Source organism: Pinus tabuliformis, chromosome 6, assembly GCF_031772625.1.
Source record: "Pinus tabuliformis cultivar Carrire ecotype Pingquan chromosome 6, CPIR1, whole genome shotgun sequence".
Classification (NCBI taxonomy): Eukaryota; Viridiplantae; Streptophyta; class Pinopsida; order Pinales; family Pinaceae; genus Pinus; species Pinus tabuliformis.
In genome coordinates this window covers 1,852,105,045-1,852,127,899 of record NC_142292.1, presented here as the reverse complement: position 1 = coordinate 1,852,127,899, position 22,855 = coordinate 1,852,105,045, and the positions used below count along the sequence as shown (strand labels likewise).

The following is a 22,855-nucleotide window of genomic DNA, read 5'->3' as shown; positions in this document are numbered from 1 at the left end:
CTCTTCTCGATATTCTAAGAAACACTCCCTGATTCCCGTCATATGCCACGAGGCTCCACTGTCTATATACCATACTTTTGATGATGCAGCGCCAGTCATGCATGCCACTCCTTCTTCCAGCCTGGAAGCCAACATAGAGAAATCGAAATCTCTTTCTCTTGTGCAATCTTCTGAAAATTTGCGTGAGTCCCCTGAGGTGGATGTCTCTGCATCGTGGTCTTGACCCAAAACTGATTTTTCCTTTCTGTCTCTGATTACTTGCTCTAATACCATGTGAAAATTCTATCACTACAGTAATTGATTTACTTTTCCTACTTATTCCACCATAAGTTATTCATGAAATCACTTCAATAAATATTAAAATAAATATTGTTGTAGATAGCATACCATAATACAGAAACAAACATATCCACAAGAATCAACACACTAACACAGATATTTTGGACTAATGTCCCCAGAAAAACCAAATGTGGGAAAGCCTATGCAGCAATGGAGGATTTTATTATTCAGCAATTTTCCAGTGCAACAGGGTGCCAAACTGGCTTACCCACAGATAAACAAATTCTTCAGCACTTCTTTTGAACCCAGCATCAGCCATGCTGACCTCTACGTGGCTTGAAACCCTCTGCGTCAACCTACTAAGGGTCTACACAACCTCTCTGGCTCTTTGCGTCACTCCTGCAACCTCTGTGTGGATGACACAGGCCCTTAAACACTACGTCGTCTCTGCTGCCTCTGCGTGGCTCCTTCTGGCTCTGCGTCTGCCTATCTCTGCTTTTGCGTTGATCTCTCGTCTCTCTGTTCCGTACTTGCTGCCTCTTGACTTCTCACAAAACCACTGGGGTTCAATTTCTCAGCTAACCCCGCTCCAGAAATTAAACAAACTGGTCTCCCTTAGTGTTTTTTCGAAGTGACCCTCAAGCCTCCTCTTAGACTTTTCTCGTTGCCAAATCAACAGGCGAGATTAAGTCCCTAATCAACGGCTAAGATTAGATTTGGCTTGATCCATGACTTTTGGACCATTCTAACACAGTTTTATATTAATACACATTACTATTTTATTTTCCCTAAGTTTAGACTTAGGGACTCTATTAAAAATATTAATTATTTTAATATCTCCCAAACTGTTTAGAATCTACCCAAACCCTTTCTAGGTATTGGAGATCTCATGTGCTTTAGCCTCTCCACCAAGTTTCGTGGCTAAAGCACATTCGATGCTACCCCAAATCAACAATTGCAAAAACACCATTTGCTGATATGGACCTTAGGATATTGCATATACCTTGTTGGAACAAGTTAGGTGTTTTTTTTCTATGACCTTGGTGTCTAGGATAGAATCTTAAATCATTGATGCTACCAAATCAAGAATCACAACGGAGCTACTTTGCACAATGGAATATAAACAACATTAAATCTACTAGTGCACGAAATAAACCCAAATTATGTACAATAACCCAACTTTGTTATGTTAATCCAACTGATATAATACAACAGTCTAGGGCTCTCATACCAGGGATAATGGCCCTCATACATCCACTGATACAAGAATACGAAACTGGGGCTTGGTGTTAGTCCATCGACAACCAAGCTACCCTCAACAAGATACTCTGACCATCGAGTTGATGTAGCGCGTTCTCTCAGTTCCTCTCGGTCATACCCTATACCTGCCCGGTCCTTCAACTCCTGATCTGCAACATCTGCCTCTATCAATCCTCCAAGTCCATCTGGCCACTGAATCTCGACTCAACAATTTGCTCACTAGTTGTGCCTTAGTCCATCAAGGGCACAACACATCGAGACTCCTATTGAGTTGTTCACAACTCCATTTGTGGACAACTCACAACTACCCATTGTTGCTCCTTTGCTACTCAGGGGCTTCAGCCCACTATAGTCTTCTTGTGTTGCTCCACTGAAGACTAACATAGGGCACAGAGGGTTGCCACCTATCACTGCAAGATGTCCATCTCCCAAAATGAACACAGGCAAGGAGGATTGCCCATCATCTGTTGTAGATGTCCTTCTCCACACATAAGTTTAGGGCAGCAAAAGCTACTCCCGACTGATCAAACCCATGAGCTCACCAACTGCCGCTCTAGCAACCACCTAAGTCCATGAAGATGGTGCACATCGGCCTCCTACTTAAGCACTATCACAATGTCCTCCAAAAGACCATAAATGTCTAATCCACTATCCACACTTGGTCCACTCTCACATTGCCCTCTAACAGACCACAAGTGACCAATCCTTTTTGTAACATCTGCTCCTGGTTAGGGCATCCAACCACCTAGGAAACCCTTCCTCTTGGCTGCTAACAGACTTCCAAACTATCATCTCCTAAGACACCATCCACTAGCAACAATTCAACCTTAACACATCAATACAATACATACCTAGCCCTGTGCAACTTTTGCGTCACCCTAGTGCAGTCTGCTACACGCTCAACCCTCACTCGCGTTGTGTGCACTTGCATTGCCTACACTCGCGCATTCTTGCACTCGCGTATTCCTGCACTCGCACTGCCTGCACTAGAGTTGCCTACACGCGCTGCCTTTCTTGATGTGTATACTATGAAAGATGCTTCTTGGATGTGTTAAATGACTCTCCTCCACCTTATATTTATACACAATACAAGGGCTCCATCAAATCACATGTGTGGGCTTGACAACTTGTCACAAGGTCTCTAAACGCTTAGCCGACCTTGACCAAACCCACATATTAACTTCAAAAATTAATATCTTCATTTCTACAACTCGAATTTCGACGATTTTCGTTACATCCAGTTCATCTCAGCATCCTCTATCATCTCCATCCATCACATGTAGAAATTTCCTCATGGTTTTGGCCCCAACATCGATGGGTACAAAACCCCAAGCTTGGGTTTCAAGCCCACAAGGCCACTTGTGGAGCTCCTTCCTCCAAACCCTTGATCCTCAAAGGCTTGGAGTACCTCCCAAGCAACAAATCTCAACCTTCGATAGTCATTACAAGATTATAACAAGAGGTCGAGTTCCTCTTCAAGGTTGAAAGTTGAAGTGCAAAATGTTGAGAAATCAATATACTTGTAGATTAGGGTTGATTCCTCTTAATTGATAATTACTTGTGAATGTTTGTTGGCTTTTATTACTTAAGCATGTCTTCTTCATCAAGCAATTACCAGAACATAAAGTACATGAGGATCACAAGAGACAAAGAACACAAGATGTAGGCTCCAAGCCAGGGCAAAACCCCACAAGAATCAAAGTTGGTCAAACCTCTTCAAGTCAAAATTTCAAATCTGCAACTTCACAGAGTTGCCCCAGCGCCTTCGTGGAAACAAAGTTGCCCCAGCACCTTCGTAGAAACAAAATTTCAACCCTATAATTCACAGAGTAACCCCAACAACTTTGCATGTGTGAGCAAAGACAAGCAAAAATTCAATCTTTCTTCTTTCCTTGGATTCTTCTTTCTCTCCTTGGCCTTCACTCTTCTTCTTCCCCTTTCTTGCAGAGAAATCAAAGTGTGAGTGAGTGAGCAAATGAGGTCGAAGTTTCTTCCTCGTCCAAGAGGTAGAATTGGGCCTCTTCAAGAATGACTTGAAAAGACAGGGCCGACTTGGTCTTGTGGGACAAAATGACTCTTTTGACTCAATAATATTTTTCTTTTTGTTAAAAATTGTCCAAATGGGACTTTGACACATGACAAAAAAAATCTTGACTCAATAAACCCTCGAAGCATAAAGAGCATGCTTTGACAAGAAAATAATAATAATGATAATAAATTTATTTTTCTTCTTTGTGCCTTTTACAAGGAATACATATTGATAAGTACAAAGATAATTATGAAGACCAAACTTGGTTACATTTTTCAACACATAATTTTTTGAAGCAGAGACTACTTGGATTGAGAGACCAGATCATGTTGCTAAAGCAGTATCTAATGAATCTGTCATATGTCTCTCTTGATGAAGACAACCCAATAGAAGGTCCTTGATCATGACATCTTCATTTTTGAGGGATTGAGATTCGATGGCATTTGAACATTTGTATATGAAAAGAAAATCTTGCATATGTCAAAGAATGTTGGACATGCAAGAAGATATTGAAAGTCTTCTAAAGTCTTAGACATTTGGATATCTAGGGTTAGTAAACCTTAGCAAGCAAAAAAGGTTTGTGTTTAGAGAAAAACCCTAGGATTAGATATTTCCACTAAAGGTAGAAACCCTAGCTCTTGCAAGGAAGGAATGACATCATGACGATGATGTGGACGAAGCTAATAAAGTTGCAAATCTATGCTAAACGATCAAGGAGCTAACATTTTTCTCAAAGATAAGTATATTATATCTCTCTTCTTTAATTATTACTATTATTGTTGTTTTACTATTAGTCAGTTTCTTGCCTTTGAATCCTATGCTTGGTTGTCATTGTTAGTTCATGGCCTCCTAATGAGGATTGAAGGTACATAATGAAGGTTACCAATGCTTTGGTAGCAGATGGAGCTTAGAGGGAGTAGAAAAATAAGTTTCTTGATCTAAGCCGAAAAGGAATCAGTGGTGACTTCCAAGATGAATTATTTAGTAAATGGCAACTTGAGATAAGTACAAAGCGAAGGATTACCTCAGTGAGAGGGAGAAGACTATGAAGGGACATCTTATCAGATACACTTATGTTAAAAGTTTATTATCTTTATGATTTTGTTGAAAATTACATCAGATGGATGTAGAAATCACCTCCCTTGATGAAAGAAGTGTACATAAGAGCTACCTCAAATTTGTGAGGTACATGAAGAAGTCTTATACTTGTAAGCAGAAAGAAGGCTTTGTACAGGCTCCTTAGACTTGATGGATCAAGGTTGATCCTATATGATTTGTTTTTCTAATGAAATCTAATAAACCTGTGTGTTAAAGGGAGTAGCGTTGACTGAAAACATATGCTTTAGAGGGAGCAGTTAAGGCTTCCTCAAGAATGCTTGTTTTAGCTTTAGAGGGAGTTGAATTTTGGAATCCAAATGAAGGATCTTAATTATATAGTTGATGTGCTTCAATAGCATCAGTGGCAAAGGGAGCAACTAGATTTGCCACGGCATGATCTACTTCAGAAAGAATACCTAGTTAGGGTAACCTTAAATTAGCTAAGATGAGGGACCAAGTGAAGGAAGCAAATCAGATTATGATTGAGACAAGGCATATAGCTCAACATGTGTTGAAGTACCAGCATGGTACAGTTGGTCATGGCACAATCAGTTATGGTTTGAGAGATAACTCAAATAGAGAAGTACAACACCAAAGATTCACAAATTCAATTGGGCAAGGAGTGTTGAAGACAAAATGAGCTTGTATATCGCTCCATTTTGAGCAGGAATCAAAAATTTGTTACACTCAGAGGCTAAGTATGTTGCAACTTGAATGACAATATCACTTCAAGCTCGCAGGATTGTTTGATCATGTGTAGATGATAGCTTGATGATAGGTCGAGGCACCTTGAAATCTAGTACCAAGACATGGTACAAGAAGAGAGCAAGTATGGCTCTAGTATGAGTCATGACGAAGCAGATTATCCCACGACAAGCTTGGAGTGATTAAGCATGTCTCTCTTAGCAAGAGGGAGTGATGAGATAGCTACATCAGACAAAGTCATTCTTATGAAGAATGGTCTTATACCTCAGAGTGAGAAAGAGTGTTGATATGATAGCATCATGGATAGTCATTCTCCCTGTGTCAAAGATGTTGACCAGTTGTGGAGAAAGATCATAGAAGCCCGGGGTCACTCAATTGAGTATGTGGTTTTCAAAATCAGGCTCAGTTTCTCCAGATAGGATGAGGAGCTCATTTAGCATCATGCCCAATTGCTCAGATAAAGTGTGGCCTTTGGAGTTTTACCAAGGGTTCAAAGGTACCAACCTAGAGAATGGTGAACCAAGACTAGTCTAAGTCAGGAGTACCGACCAATATTATGGGTCAATGGTATTGACCAAAGTTGTGATGACTAGTTGATGCTAAATGTTATGCTATGTATCAGGAGTACTGGCTAGGATTATGGGTCAGAGGCACCAAACAATTGTGGCAACTAGTTGATGTTGATGATTTACCATATGTCAAAGTTATTGACTAGATTATGGTAATTGGATAATGAGCTACATATCAAAGTTGTTGATTAAGTCACAGATGATGATGATATTGATATTGATATAACCTTTTTCTTAAAGAAATTTGTCAACATGAGAACATCTAGATAGTCATTATCAATACCTCCCTAGTTAAGAGGGAGTGTTGAATTTTGTAACTATGGTTTCACCATTCTCCCGTCTGCTGCAAACTGAGACTTTGTTTGTCAATTGTTGTTTCGACCTGACGAAACAACATGGAAGTAAGAGGTAATAGTTCTAGAAGCCTCAAGGTGAGTCGATGTGTGCAAGAGTTGATATCTGTATGTAAATATCTCCCTGATAAAAAGGGCTAGGCATCTTTGGTCCTGGTATCGGAAAAAAGTAGAGAGGGAGCCCCTGGAATCCCTATAGAGACAATGGAAACGTCCTCTGATCTCATAGTAAACATGGCACCCGAAGATGAGGTGTCGCTCAGTCTCTAGTTCCAGAAGATGACACACTTGGCTAATTCTATCTGACTGGGGAATATGATGGTCAATCTGAACTCTAAGATGAAGCAATCTAACATGAAGCTACCCCAGGGGTATCCTAAGAGAGTGCATCCAATGTCAGTGAAGGTAGGGGGTGGATGATAAGGCCATCCTGCAGCTCTAAGAAATGCTCCAAATAGAAAGACATCTTCGGACCAAGGCCAACAGGAGGGGAAATCCATGTGAACTAAGTGCATAGCCAATAGATATCCTCTCTAATACACCGGTTCAACACTTGTTTAGTCGACAGAAGATGACTTGGCGCATCAAGAGAGAATCTAAATGGGGGAAGGCACTCTGGGGAAATGGCCACAGATTAGAGGAGTCAGGATGCCTCCGAGAACCACCCATGTGCACGACCTGTAGATTGGTCTGAAGCGAGGGCCTCTGAGGAGCAAAGTGCTAGGTATGGGTAAAGCTCTCTCCCCACCACCAAGTCTAGGAGAGATCTAACTCTGTGGAAGAAAGAGACTAGGAAGAAGATGACCTTGAGGCAGAATGGAAGGCCACTAAATCCTGCTTCATGTTCTTTTTCCATGACCCTTGGTGTCTGGGACAGAATCTTAAATCTCTGACGCTACCAAACCAAGAATCACAACGATACTACTTTGCATAGCAGAATATAAACAACAATAAATCTACTAGTGCACAAAATATGGACAACTTTTTACAATTTTCAACCCAACTTCGTTATATTAATCAACATATAATACAACAATCTAAGGCTCCCGTACTAGGGATAATGGCCCTCATACATCCACTGATACAAGACACAAGACTATGGCTTGGTGCGAATCCATTGACAACCAACAATGACCATTTGGCTAATGTAACGTGCTCTCTCAGCTCCTCTCGATCATACCCTGTACTTGCTCAGTCTAGCGCCTCCCGATCTGTAGCTCTTACCTCTATCAATGCTCCAATTCCATCTGGTCAATAAGCCTCGGCTATCAATCTACTCTCTAGTTGTGCCTTAGTCCATCAAGGGCATAACACATCGAGACTCCTATCTATTTGTTCACAAATCTGTTTGTGAACAACTCTCAATCTGCCCATTGTTGCTCCTCAGCACCTCAGTGACTTCAGCCGACTATGGTCTTCCTGCGTTGCTCCAATGAAGACCAACATAGGGCACAAAGGGTTGCCACCTATCACTGAAAGATGTCCATCTCCCTTAATGAACATGGGCTAGGAGGACTGCCCATCATCTGGTGTATATGTCCTTCTCCACACACAAGCCTCGAGCTACTCAAACTGCTTCCGGTTGATCAAACCCTTGTGCTCAATTTTTGCCTCTATCAACCACCTAAGTCCACGAAGATGGTGCACACTAGGCTCCAACTTGGGCAGTATCACGTTGTCCTCTAGCAGACCATAAATGCCCAATCACATCTACTCTCACGCTGCCCTCCAATAGTCCACGAGTGACCAACACTTGTTGTAGCGTCCACCTCTGCCTAGGGCATCCTCACACCTAGGAAGCCCTCCCCTTGGCTGCCAACGGAATTCATCAACAATCCTCTTCTAGGACACCATCCATCTGTAAATTATATCAACTCAAGAGGACATGAATACTTGCAACCTTTTGCTCCTCCTCTTGATGTGACACCCAAACAACTGCTGATATAATTTGCTTCACGGATGTCCACAACTGTCCAACTCTAGGACTCCATCCCTAACATCAAAACAACCTCACAACATCAAATACATACCTCTTTTGGACTGTTGTACACTATTGTCACCTTGGTTGCCTGGTTAAGGCTTCTTAACAGTCCCTGTTAAGCCCTTCCAATCAACTCCTAAGGCCTTCTACAGTTGCGGCCTTCCTTCCTAGGCTTGTGCTCCAACTCGTTGTCCCTAGGGCTAATTCCCAACCCCAAAACTTACCAACCAGCCCTCTGTTTACACCAAAACAGGCCTCGGTCCCTTTGTTGTAGCAGTCGCTACCCTAAATCACAAGAAGACAGCCCTAAACATGTCACAAACAACCCAGAAATGCTCTCTACCACTGCAGCCTCCTCTTGCAATGAATTCGAACCTGCAATGAGGGAAAATCATGCCCAAAACATCACTCTTCCTCCATGCATTGTGTTGCTCTGCCTGTGGCCAATTTCAAAGATGTAATTTGATGTGTTTTGATGTAATTGGATGTCCCAAACAACTCGGCCCTCCTGAGATTCTACTCGACCTCCAAGAACAGTCATGAAAGATGCCAATGTTGCCTCCTTCTCCTTTGTTTTAGAGTCTGCCCTAACTTGCAGCCCAAACAATGATGTCCTTCTAATCGAGCTCCATCTTATGCTCCAGGATATGTAAAAAGTTGTCCATATTTTGTGCACTAGTAGTATCGTTGTGATTCTTGGTTTGGTAGCGTCAAAGATTTAAGATTCTATCCCAGACACCAAGGTCGTGGAAAAACAACATGGTATCAGAGCGTATCTGAGCTACTTTGAGGGACAATGAATCAGAGTGTGCATGACGAAGCAACTCAAAGGGATTTGTGGGTGTCTAGATCATGGAGCAGAGGATTCAACTGAAGACATGGAGATGTGGTTTTGACTGGCTTGGTAGCGAGATTGGCTGGGAGTTCTAGTGGATTGATGGTGAGCCTGGTGAACAACAATTTGTTGTAGGTTAGATTGTTGATCATGGACTTCCGGTTATTTGTCATGGATGGATGGGATAGCTCAAGGATTTCCTTGGCATGGATGAGATCAAGTTGATCGAGATCGCTTCATGTGATGAATTACACGTTGGCACGCAAGAGTCTTCATCGGATCACGATGTTTCATATCCGAGATTGGAGGGATTTGCACGAGTTGTGTTTGATCCAGGAGGATGAGTACTTGCAAGACTGAGCCAGTGGAGATCGTGTAGGCTGTGATGAGCAGAAGCACTATTGACACTGCCAGATTCATTCTACAAGGTATGTTGCAATGATGGATGGCAGATGGGCTAGTGTCGCCGAAGATGATGATGGTTACTTCCTAGCCTTGGAAGTACTTTCCTCGCTAAGAGGGAGTGTTGATTTTTGTAGCTTGGGAGGTACTCCAAGCCTGAAGGATAAAGGGTTTGGAGGAAGGAGCTCCACAAAAGGCACTATTTTAACCTCAAGTCGACCTGCCCAACTATACAAATTAACCCACCATAACTTCAAAAATTCATTTCTCTTCAACCACAACTCGAAATCGGATGATTTTCAATGCATCAGATTTGTCTCGACGAGTACTATCATCTTCATCCATCACATGTCGAAATATCTCCATAGTTTTGTCCCCAACATCAATGGGTGCAAAACCCCAAGCTTGGGTTTCAAGCCCACAAGGCCATTTGTGCAGCTCCTTCCTCCAAACCCGCGATCCTCCGGGCTTGGAGACCTCCCAAGCTACAAAAATCAACACTTCACACCAATGGTACCCTGAATGAAATCTGACAGGTCATGAGCCAACTTTAAGCATCCAATAACAAACTCATACAATATCATGATGGCTGCCAAGAGAGTCTCGGAAATCCCAATGTCACAGAGTCTCTGAAAAAGTGCCTCCCTTGGCACTATGTTGAACGCTTTCCAGAAGTCAACAAAGCAATTATATACTCTTGCAGAACAATGACGAACCTCTTCAGTGAATATGTGGTCAATCGTCTAGCGGTTTGGATGGAAACCCGCTTGCCCCCTGGATCTGAGATTTCGTTGCTCTAGTTTGATGGAAAGCCACTGATGTAGAATTGTGGCATAAAGTTTAGAGAATGTGTGACCCACCATAATAGTTCGATAGTTATTTGGATCAGAAATACTCCCCAACTTTTGGATAGGGTGGATGACATGTTTGTTCCAAGCAGGGGGGAAGCCTCAGTAAACCAAATGGCTAAAAAGATCAGCAAGATAGGACACAAGGGGCTTATTACCATGCTTTAGGAATTTCGCTTGAAGGCCGCCTTCGTCAATAGCTCTACTGAAATTCAAAGCTCCGGTTGCCCCCCTGATGTCTAGTTCGGTAAAAAGGTGGTATGAAGGGGGTATTCAGATCATCTAAGCAAGTGTTTTCTAATGAAGAAGATGAGGAAGGAAGAATAGCAAAAGGTCTCTCTCTATCCCTCGCACTTATGAAGTAGCTCCTTTTTATTTTTGTGGAAGAATTTCTTTGATGGACGAATCTTTGTGATCCTTGTCTTTTTGTGACGTATGAATGTATCTTTGTGATGAATGAATCTTTGTGGAAGAATTGAGCTCTATAGATGGCAAAATGCAGACTTAATCAGGCCAAATTCTATGGGAATATGACTTGACTAGGATGGAGGATGGACCAGGTTTGGCCTAGTATTTGACTAAGATGTATCTCTGTTAAACTGAAGAATTTCTCTATTGAAAGGGTTGTTGGGTTATTCACCCATGTGGGTTTTCCCAAGGTAAACTCTTGTGTTCTTTGTTTTGGTTGTTTCTTCGTGATCCTAATGTCATAAATGTTATATTATTGATGTCTTCTATGTATTTACTTAATGATGAAATCATGGATAAAATGTGTAAAAGAATTAACTCATTAGAAGTTCTTACCAGTATAGAAGACCTATGTAAAATCAACACTATACCCATTGGGTCGTTAGAGGAGGTCCCACTAGACTAGGATGAAAGATTAACCACCATTTAAGGTGAGGGAACAAGATTACAGTCAAAACTCCTCTTTCTTCCTGACCACCCACTAATCCATGTCAAATTCCCAAATACAAACAAGCATAAGACCTGATTACAAATTGAGCAAAGTAACTTTTAATCAGAAGGCAACCTTCCAACATGTGCTCTTGCCAAATGGATGAGGAAACATATGACTAATGAAGGTGGCAGAGATATGAATGGCACATCATCATTGGCTAGTAGTGGCTGTCAGGGGCTGCTAGCTGGCCGGCTGGAATAGATGATGGCAGAAAATTTTCTCCTATAGGGTCACCCACTTTTGGTGAGTAACAATATCTATCTCATATGAGGCTTTATTTATGCAATTCTTTCACATGTTTATTTTGTTGGAAGCCGTTGTAACTAGTCATGAATACCTTGTACTTGGGGCAATAAAAGAATGCTTTGCATCTAAAGTTTCTTACACAATATTTTTCGACAGATCATATCTACTAGTATCTTCACCACATCATATAGTATGAGGAAAATTCTAAAAGTTGATGAAATTTCACATGTCAAGTAATATATTGAATTCCTGCATATAAATAATTGAACATCTTTCATTAAAATGAAAAGGTGTCAATGAACATAGTTTAAGTATTGTATATCTGAGCACCATAATGATAATAAAGAATATTACTCACAATTGTAATCAACCCATCCAATTGTTTGATTCTCGAGATCATAAACAACCAGCTTATTCTTTAGCACCAAATCTGTCAAAATGATGTATATAACTCAGCTCAAAAATTTTCAAAACAAAAGAACCAACAAATATCCATTTTAAATATGGAAAAATCTCAATTCAAATTTGGACAAAATGTTAGAACAGACAAAGCAACATAGAATGAAGAACCTATAAAATAAACCTGAAAAACATATACTGCTAATAACATGAATAACAAACATGCAGATCTGACCTCTGAAAAAAACAATTTTATTCTACTAGTTGTAAAGAATAAAATCACAAAACAAAAGATCAATTGCTATGTCATTCACTATCTCAGTGATGTCCCCTTCATTCTTATACAGAATAAGAGACAAGGGGAAGAGAATTTATCTGGACACATGCAAGAAGAGACCCCAACTAACAGTGTCAAACCCTAACCCTAATTAATACAGCCTCTGCAACCTCCTGCATGAATAACATTCCCAAAGTTAGTGTGCCCCAAAATAAAGATGACTGTGGCATGTATGCACGCACACTTCTTGAGATCTGTGCCCTCACTCAGCTTTTCATGCATGCTCTCTAAATTATCTCAACTGAAAAATGAACTGTAATAGAAACTGATCTGAACTGGAATTTTGCTAATTTAGAACAGCAGCAATTGACGGTGAAAAAACTGGAAATAAACTAGGATCGGCACATGATTGTTGAAGGCATGCATGTGCCATCTACTTCCCTATATGACTATCTTGCTAACACTCTGATATGCACAAGAACTCAGGCAGGCTGCACTATGGACCTGCTGCTGTGTCCGCCTGTTGTGGTCACAACCACCACCCTATCAAACTTGCCTTGGCAGTAATTTTGAATGGGTCCCCTAAAGTTGGTCTTCTACCTCTCTGAATGATCTGTTTAGTCCCAGAGACTTTAACTTGTTGCCGGGCCAAATCTTCAGTTCTTAATGGTCAAGACCCCCTTTTTAGACCTTGCTACACGGTCCATTCATCACCCAGCCTAACCCTCCATTCATTCCGCCCATCAAAACCTTTTAAACCCTCAAAACCTTCTATCGCATCATAATTCCTTATAGCGGAAATACTTCACAAAACATGCATAAATCCCTTTTTTTGGGCCTATCGCAATTAACACAATGCATTCATGGCTTCCGGATCCAACTGGTTTCATTAACCCAAATGCATATATTTCGGGTCCGGATCCCATCGCAAATCACTATCGGCAAGCCCCAAAGCTATATATATAAAGGGCGTGTACGTCTTCTAGACCCAACGGCTATATTAATCATGATATATATTCTATCGGGTCCACCCTCCCATTGCATATCCAATCCGCAGGGTCTGGGGCCTATATATAAGGCACATTGTTATACCCCGGACCCGTCGATGATTATAGACCAGAGCATATAACATTTCAGGTCTGGCCTTATGGCTGTGTTGACCACTACGTGTCAACTACCCACAGAAGTACACCCCCTTTTTCACAAAAGGGATAGCGCTTGATTGACATGTCCATGCAATTTCACTGTCATCATCAGCCCGATCATGTTATGTTGTAAACCCAGTCTGCATGTGTAAATTGTAAATAATCTTAGTAGATCTGAGTCATGTATGTAAATTGCTTAGGCAAACCTAATTTTCTAGTGATAATCTACATTCTGGAAGGTTTTTTGTCTCACTGATCCATGATCGGCAGAGTTTTCCTTCAACCTAACCCCAAAGTCGGAATGGATTTTGTCATTAGAATCATAGGGGAATCCTAGTGTGCTTCGAGTCTATGTAAAAGTAATTTGGAAATAATTCTAACTATTTGGTTAGGTTATTACAAATTTCTTGATCTGCTAGATTATATTTGTGTCACAGAACTAGGTGGTCTATGAGGGTCTATGTCAAATGGGTTTTCCCCCTTGAGATGTAAAATTGTAAAGGTCATGATGTAAAGTGTCTTGAGGGTTAGAAAATGTTTTATCCCCTCAATAGTCCTAGGTCCTAGGTGATTTCTCCAAAGGCTAAGTTCGAGGGTCTAGTAAAAAAATAATAAAAAAATATAAATAATAAAAAATTAAAAAATTAAAAAATATTAAAAAAAAGTTTTAAATTAAAAAAAAATATATATATATATATAAAATTGAAAAATAAAATAAAATAATAAAATAATTGTAAGTCAAAGTTTTGAGGAAATAAATGCAAGATTTTAATTTTTTAATATATTTAAAATTTCGACGGATGAGATTAAAAGAGATTTTGATCCTCATCGACAGTCAAGATCACTTTGACATGGATCACTCGAACTAGCCATTGGGAATTTTTCCTTTAAATAGGGTGTCAGGGGTCATTTGAGATAATTCGATCTTAGAGTCGTGTGCTAAAGAAAGCTCTCTTGTAGTCATTTTTTCATGTGCAATAAAGAAAGACTTTGCGGTTGAAATCTTGCTGGTGTTACTCTTCTAGAAATGTTGTAAGATGTTTTATTTTTCTGCATAAATTTATTTTCAGCCATTGATGATAGCTTGATGAAGAGTGATTTTAAACACAGGTATCTTGTTTAGTCGCTAGGGTTTGAATGGTAGTTAAATTTTTGAATATGATGGCAGGTATCTCCATTAGATCCAGATTTTAGTGTAGTTTTCTCCCTCTTTGTTAATGGTTGAATTAAGCTGTGCAAGATATCCTTGATTTTAAGTTTACCAGGGGTTCGGGGAAGTTCTTAGCTGACCCAGCCAACTCCCGGATTGCATTTTCTGAAGAGCCTAGCTGGTTTTGATCCCAGGCTTATCATTAGAATTTCTGTTGTGGATGCATGAAGGGTTTTCTGAAGCACCTCATATCAAACTTGAAATCTTAAATATATATATATATGTGTGTGTGTGTGTGTGTGTGGCATAACGACAGATCTGGCTACTTAGAGCCTTTATCTTGTCGATATTGTAATTATTTAGCTGGTTTTTTTAGGGTTTTTAGTTTCATCTTTGCACGTATTGTTTCTGGGTATTCTGTTTTGTCATTGCAGGTCACAAGTCTGAAGAGGAGATTTTTGTTTGATGCCAGATCTAGACCCTGGAGGGTAAGATCTGGCCTCAGGATCAGCTCTAGCAAGAATATTTGCTTTACTTTCTTGCAGGTGCACGTTTCTGTTGTTCAAGGGTTTGAAAATCTAGCAAATTTTTATAAGGGTTCAATTGACAAATCTGAAGCAGCACAATTCAAAATTTCTATTAAAATTTTCAAAAAAATTCTTCAAGGGTTTCTGGGACACCAGTTTGCTACTTGCGTTTTCAGTTTCTTCTGTTGCTGCCTAAGGTTTCATTTTTATTACACCAAAAAAAAAAAATCCTTTGGGCAATCTAATTTTCCCTTTGGCAACCTCAGTTTTCCACTTCTCACTGCAACCTCCACCTTTCTGCTGCCAAAACCCTCACGCTGTGGCACGCAATCTCCATCCTTGCGTTTTCCTCACTAATCCTGTGTGCCAAACCCCAGCTCCAAAATGCCCATACGCCCCTAAAACCTGCAATCCTCTGCGGCTACGATTCCTTTCCATCACTCATCTACATCCCTCATTCCCTTGCTGAATCAACCTTCATCCTGCGCGCACTCCTGGATAGGAACAGACATTGACCTCGGCCCAGAGGTAGGAGTTTTTGCTCATAGTTGATGGATGGTTGGGCCAAAGGCTCAAGGGTCAAGGAGAGCCAAAGGATCAAGGGTAAAGGAGGTGATGTTAGCAGCTTTTGCTCCTCACGCTGTCAGCCTCAGCGTATCTCTCCCATCCTCAACCTGCAATAACGTCCTCACGTCGTTCATCCTTCGCCTTCTGCCAATGGATCTTCCAGCTCCACACTGCCATACTGCTCAGCAATTCCCCCATCCGCTGTCCTAACCCGCGCTCACCCTCTCCACGCATTCCTTCGCTGCCCACATTTCTACGGCTTCATCACAGCTCCACGCTGCGTCGCCAACCCTCACGCAGCGCTTTCCCCGGCCATTTCATTCTCCTCTCTACGCAGCCTTTTCTCTCCCGCGTCCTCTCTGTCGCCATCAAATTCCTCTCACGCAAACCTGCATAGCCATAAACTAAATGCGAATTTTTTTTTACGGGTTGGAGTTTTTCATATGCATTGGTTAGTTTTAGGTTAGGTTTTTGTTTAATTTAGATTTAGATCTGAGTTCTTTTTAGTTAGGATTTAGATTTTTTTTTTAAATTTTCATTTTTGTTATATATATTAGGTGTTAGATCTAGACCTTTTTTTTATTATTTACTTTTCTGATTTTAGTTTTAAGACATTTTAATTTTCATTTTTATTTTATTTGTTTTGATTTTCTTTGATTTCAATTAAATACATTTAAAAAAAATTAATTAATTAATAATTAATTAAATTAAACAAAAAAAAAATCCCAAAAGCATAAAAAGTTAATCTTTAGGCTTTTATTTAGAATTTTGTTTTATAGTTTAGATTTTTATTTTCATTTAGATTTAAATTTTATTTATTTAGATTTTAGTCTTGTTTTATTCTTAGAATTTTATAAAAAAATATAAAAATATATAAAAAATAAAAATAAAAATTTTGAAAAGATTAACTAAAAATTGAAAATTCATTTTGGTGTCTTTTGTGGTATTTATGTTCCACTTCTCTATAGTTAAATGCGCTTAAATGTTTATTTAAATATTAGCTATTGAAAAGTGGTGAATCATTTTGTGAGCTGGTTAGCATTTAAAATTTCGTGGTTTCTTGAAAGTATTTGATCTTTTGAAATTTATTTGCTAGAACATTGCGCATCTATTGAATATTCTGCATCTGGTGAAATTAATCGTTGCTTGGATTATATAATGCTCGTGACATGTTTGATATTTTGTAAATATTTTCAAGCAATCATTAAATTACTTCATAAGCAGCAATAGTTAATTAATTACTTGGTTTTCATTAACTCCATAAGGCACTGGTCTTAAGCATTTAAAGATCTAATCAAATTCTAAATCGATCAAGTGCTTGTTTCCCCCTGCTGTGTCTCCCAACCCAGCTAGTTCCAAGTTGGTTTACCTTTATCTCATAGGGTCTACCCCCCTTAGCTTACTTCAGGGCGTCGGCTTAAACGGAGGGATCGGAGATCAAGGTGACAGCGCCCGATCTAAAAGTTGTCGCACTGCCTGGAAAATCTGTGTGACAACAGGTCGGACACGGGGTTTTCCCATACTTGTGTTTTCGAAAAAACGTTGAAGTCGGGTTTTACAAAGGGAAATCATACACTGCGGACCCACCGGGGCTATTAAATATTATATATATATATATATATATTGGGTCCGGCCTAATCGCATATCGCAATCGGTCAGGCCCTAGGCCTACGCATATTACAATTTGTGATATGGCGGACTCACCAATCCGATTAAACACAATATATATGCTATCGGGTCCGCCCCTCCCCATCGCAAATCGATATCAGTGGGGTCTAGTGCTCATGCATAAGGCGCGACACCATACGCCAAACCCACTGATAATTTTAGGCTCGAGCATATAAAATTTGAAGTCCGGGTATACGGCCCAGACGCGGGTTTTTCCCGTGTTTCTTGTGTATTCGGTAAAGTGCTATGTTCGCGGTTTTTTATGGGAAATGCCATATGTTCCCGCCCATAGTATTTCAAGTCCAGGTTTTGGGTTTCGCTCTGTGTTTTGCAAGGATTTGCAATGTAAATCGGATTTACATTCACGGGACTTAATCAGTGCATAAATTAAAAAGAAAGGGGAATTCTTTCACATTTGATGTTATAAACGCAAGATTCATGTTTTGTAGGCCTGTTTGCCATATGTATCACCGTCATAGCTGATATGGATTATTTTGCAAGCAAACTCGCGCTAACCCGGTAACGGATGAAGGTGAGTTGTATCAGGATGACACCTCTGCCCTACCGGTGTCAGCATTGCAAAACACACTCTGCAAAAGGGAACACGGACCGCGAAACCACATAATGGAGGCACTCCTTCAGTTCAGTGGAAGCATTCATGACAGCGCTAATCCATCAAGATGTCATCATTGCCAGATACATCACAAAGCATGCCAAATGTGGGGATGATGAGCGCAACATCTTCAGTTTTCTTCAGGAAATGACAGAGAATGATAGCCACTCCACACAGGTGTTAAGAAATGATATGAAATCCTCCTTTGTTCCAAAGGCATCCATTCATTTCCCCAGGAAGGAGAACGCTCCACCAAGGGTGACCTCGACGTGTCAGCAGTTCACCGACCGTTCTCATCTGCATATGTTGACCTGTGAAATGAAATGGGGGAAATGAAAGGTCATGGAAGAGGGAGGGTCATGGAGGGCTACGTAAGTATTACCTCCTGATAGGAGAGGGGGTCCTTTTGTTTGGAAAAAACAGCTCTGATTTATTGTGAATAAAGAGAGACTGCTTGGTTCAATGAGGAGCCTTTGTTTCAGATTGATTTTCCTCTTCTCTTATGTGTTTTGATTAGAATGTTATCACTAGCATAAATGCAAATGTATATTTGTTTTTCTTGTGCATATTGATAACTTGCAGTTCATGGTTATGCCTGGTTATTTGAATATGATTTAACATCATGGTTAAATCATGAAAGGTTGTTGATTCAAAACTATGTTAGACATCAGTTGCAAGATTTTATTCCATAAAATGGAATGTGTATTCCTGTATGAATGATTGGATTGCAATTAGGATTTAATACAGCGTTGTTCTTAAGTGGACTAGTAATTGATTCATTTGGACTTGGAATTTATATATGATGTTTAACCTCCTTTGTTTTGCTCCTACAGGATAGGTTAGGATAGTTAGGATATAAACTAGAGTAGTTAGAAATAGCTTAGATAGGAGTTGATACATGTAGGTTAGCTGTTTTAATTTTGTTGATTTCATTGAAGCCTTCTTCCCATAAGCAATCTTTCAACTCATTTAATAGTTTACCGAGTCCCTTAAAACCCATTGGAACTAGCCATTCCAAACGAAAGCAGGTCTAATTGGGGCTTGTGATTAGGTTAGTTCCCCTTGTTGGTATAGCGAAAATTTGCTATGTCAACAAATTGGAACTAGAAGGAGGGCCTAAACCGCCGTCCACAGCTTTTCAAGATTTCATCTATAGGTGCCACGCATGGATTCAAAAAGATTAATACATGGATTGTGAAGGTCGAAAAAGACCCATCCTCTCATCTGGAAAAGCCTCATTTTGAAGAAGAGACACTGTGGGAGTATCCTATCACTCAGGAACAACCAGTCAGAAGACTTACTCGAGCTTACGCTCATTCCCTATCATAGCTCCCTATCTTTCAATCTTTACCTCCGACAGCAAAAAGAAAACCAAGGGTCTATCACATAAACGAAGAGACATCTGCAGCCCCTTCTCTTGAAGATATTGTGCTTGATTCTTTACAGAGTATCAACTCTCCTTGGGAAGAAATCCCTGAGGATTCCCCGTCTGAAGGCAATCCCTAGCCTGATTTGGAAAATCCTAACGAAGAAACCCTCAACCAGAACATCCCTATCCTTGATATGGCTAATATTCCTCAACCGAGTGGAAACCAACTCCCACCTCCTCCGGGAGCACTGCCTCCTTGGCTCGCTCAGGATGTCGTGGTGATACCTGGGCAGCAGCATCCCTTACCCAAGAATGCAGAAAAGGTACTGCCTAAATTCAACCCTGAGCGGGGAGACACCGCTGAAAACCATATCAATTCGTTCTTCCTGGTCGTGCGCATGCTGGGGGTAGCTGATGAAGATATAGTTTGTCGCCTATTCCCTTTTACCCTGATTGGTGCAGCTTCCACATGGTACTTTAGCTTGAGACGGGATCAATCACTTCGTGGGCTGCCTTTCAACAGGCCTTTTTAGACAAGTATGGCGATGACAAAACCCCTGCGGCCTTAGTTCTAGAACTATCCCGTTTGAAAATGGAAACCAAAGAAAAGGTCAAGGATTTTAACATCTGGTTCAACACCTTGTTCAATAGAATCCCAGCCACTGCTAGACCTACTGAGGAGGTGCTCATGGAATTCTACATCACTGCTCTCCCTGTCCCTACTGCGATGTGGGTCAAGAGGAGTAACGCACAAACCTTACAAGGTGCTATCAATGAAGCAGTAAAGGTCGAGAATGAAATGCTCAGTCTCACAACATGCCACCCTACAACCAGAGAAAAGAAAGCCTCTCAAGCATCCAAGAAGAATAATGGGAGTGATAACAAGGGGGCTGAAACCAAAGAAAAGGATACCACAGATGTAGAAGGTCTGCATCGGATCATTAAGAAGTTGACAAATACAGTCATCGATATGAAAAGGAATTCTGGAGAGAGTACAAGCGGGAGTGTAGGAGAGTATAACAACAGAAAACCTTTCAAACCTTTCTATCGTAAGAAGGCAGAAGGTGGTCATGGTCCACTTGCACTGCCTGCTCCACCCAATGAAGGGAATTTAAACACAGAAGAGTTGGCTCTTATCGGATCGCTCCTTAACCAAGAAGAACCTATAGTGGAGCTAGAGCCAGAACAAGAAGATGAGGAAGAATACCAAGTAGAAGAGCCCTTGGAAGAAGAATCTCAAATCAACGTACTGTGGGATTTCTATACAAATGAGAGATGACCAAGGAGACAGTATGGCAGAAATCCACACTAATGAAATCCACACACGAAGCAAAGGGCCACTTGCAGGTGTGATGAAGCCTGTAGATCAGACCAAGAAAGATGTCTGCCCTGTGAAGGCACCTACTCCCAAATTCCCTATTGAGAAGAGTAGACCTAGTGGTCAGTCCAAGAATACCCCAGTTGCAAACCATCCAGAGAAAGAAAATGCATCTCCCGCTGCAACGAAGGCTACTCAAGATGGTAAACTCCCACCTAAGAATGGCAAAACCGGTATGTTTACTCTACCCTATCCTGTTTATAACATTGATTATAATATTGTGGATGATCTTAAGAAATCTAAGGCTAATATCACATACTTTGATTTGTTGAAATTAACGCAGCAAAGAGATTTGCTCTTGAAAGCTATGAATGAGAGAAATTCCAAAACTCCCACCATCCCAAGCAGCCAAACCAAGAAGTCAGTGTCCAGACCTGTCAACACCTCCATTATAGCCCAAATGCCATCAGCTATGGAAGCCACTCTGTCCAAAATGAATCGAAACCCCCAAGATGTCAGTGCAGCCATGATAGGGAGAAAATCAAAATCCATGACCCCACCTTTCCTTATCACATTTGAAATCCTCAACATGAACGTACACAATTTCCTGGTAGATTTTGGTGCCTCGTCCACTGTGATGCCTTATGCTGTTGCTAAATGACATGCAATACTTGAGAAAACTGGGACTTGAATTATGCAATTGGACAAGAAAAATGTGAAAGTAATTGGAGAATTGAAAGATGTGTTGATTCGGATGGCTGCTAAACCACAGTATACACAAGTCATTGATATAGTGGTAGTCGATATACCCGAGGCCTATGGAATGTTGCTTAGCAGGGATTGGTCAGCAAAACTCAATGGATATTTCTCAACTAATTGGTCCCATCTCTTGCTACCTCAGAAGGGAAAAGGTGATATGCTGAGAGTTGATCGAGAAAGATACATGAAGTATGTGGTAACGGAACTAAATGGTCCCAATGAACCTGTAATGTTTACCAACTCTATCCTTGGGAACTATAGTTTCAATGTTTCTGCTACAGAAACCTGTTATGGAGAATTGCATGCAGAAACAGTTGAAGAAACTTTGACATACACACAGTTGGAAATTCCCTCCCATAATCCAACTGATGAACTATCATGTATTATAGTAGATGATAGGACCAATTTCTAAGATAGTAGTTCAATTGATGTAACCTTAGATTCTATATTCTGGACACTCTATTTTGATGGCTCTAACTGCCTTGAAGGTGCAAGTGCTAGGAGTATTCACATTGACCCGCAAGGGAACCAGCATTTGATGGCCAACCGGTTGGAGTTTGCATGCACCAACAACACAGCAGAATATGAAGGCTTGTTGTAGGGCCTAAAGAAAGCCATTGATATGAAGGTGAAAAATCTTAAAGTTTTTGGTGACTCACAGATAATTGTGGATCAGGTAAGGAAAAGGATACACTGCAATTTGCCACACCTGGTAAGGTACCAGCATGAGGTATGGAGCTTAATTGACAGTTTTGATTCCTTTAATATCACATACATACCTCGAGGGCAAAACCAAGATGTTGATCTGATGGCTAGTATGGTTGCTAAACTTTTGCCTGATTTCAGATTGAAGAAGAATAAATGTTATGTTGAATTGATTTTCAGACCATCTGTGCCTGATAACATCTCAAATTGGCAGGTGTTCGAAGATGACGAGCAAATCCTTGAGTTCTTGCATTGCGAGGAGACATTCAAGAATGCAGTCATTGATGAGAAAGAACACGACAGGCTTATGAACGAGAGGGAAGATGAGGAAAAGGATCAGCCCAATGTGATTCCCAAATCAGTTGTTAAGATGGAGCACTTGTATGACTTGCATGATAAATTCAAGAAGCCGACTAACTGCAAAATGCATAGCTCATCCATGAAGTATGAAATGGTCAACCTTGGGACCAAAGAAGACCCAAAAAATGTCAATCTGGGCTTTGGGTGCTCCCCACAAGAAAAGTTTGCATTCGTCAAGCTATTTAAAGAATACAAGGACGTCTTTGCGTGGACATATCATGACCTAAAGACCTTTGATACCAGTGTTATGCAGCATGTAATCCCTTTGGACGAAGCAGGGGCGAAGCGGGGATGCGGAAGCGTCATTTTCCAAAAATCTAGGAAGCGAAACGTCTGCTATATATATATATATATATATATATATATATATATATATATTTTTGCATTTATACTCAAAACAAACATCCCAAATACCAAATTAATTGTACAAGA

At 40.5% G+C, this 22,855-nt stretch overlaps 1 protein-coding gene across 1 annotated transcript in view; it reads right to left on the bottom strand.

Annotated features, from left to right (window-relative positions):
* The window catches only part of LOC149266414 (aspartic proteinase 36-like), a 210,418-nt gene that overhangs the window by 17,980 nt on the left and 169,583 nt on the right, over positions 1-22,855 (bottom strand). The window contains exon 8 of the mRNA XM_089408156.1: positions 11,925-11,996. Coding sequence (XP_089264282.1) covers positions 11,925-11,996 — 72 coding nt within the window. The remainder of the gene's footprint in view (positions 1-11,924; positions 11,997-22,855) is intronic.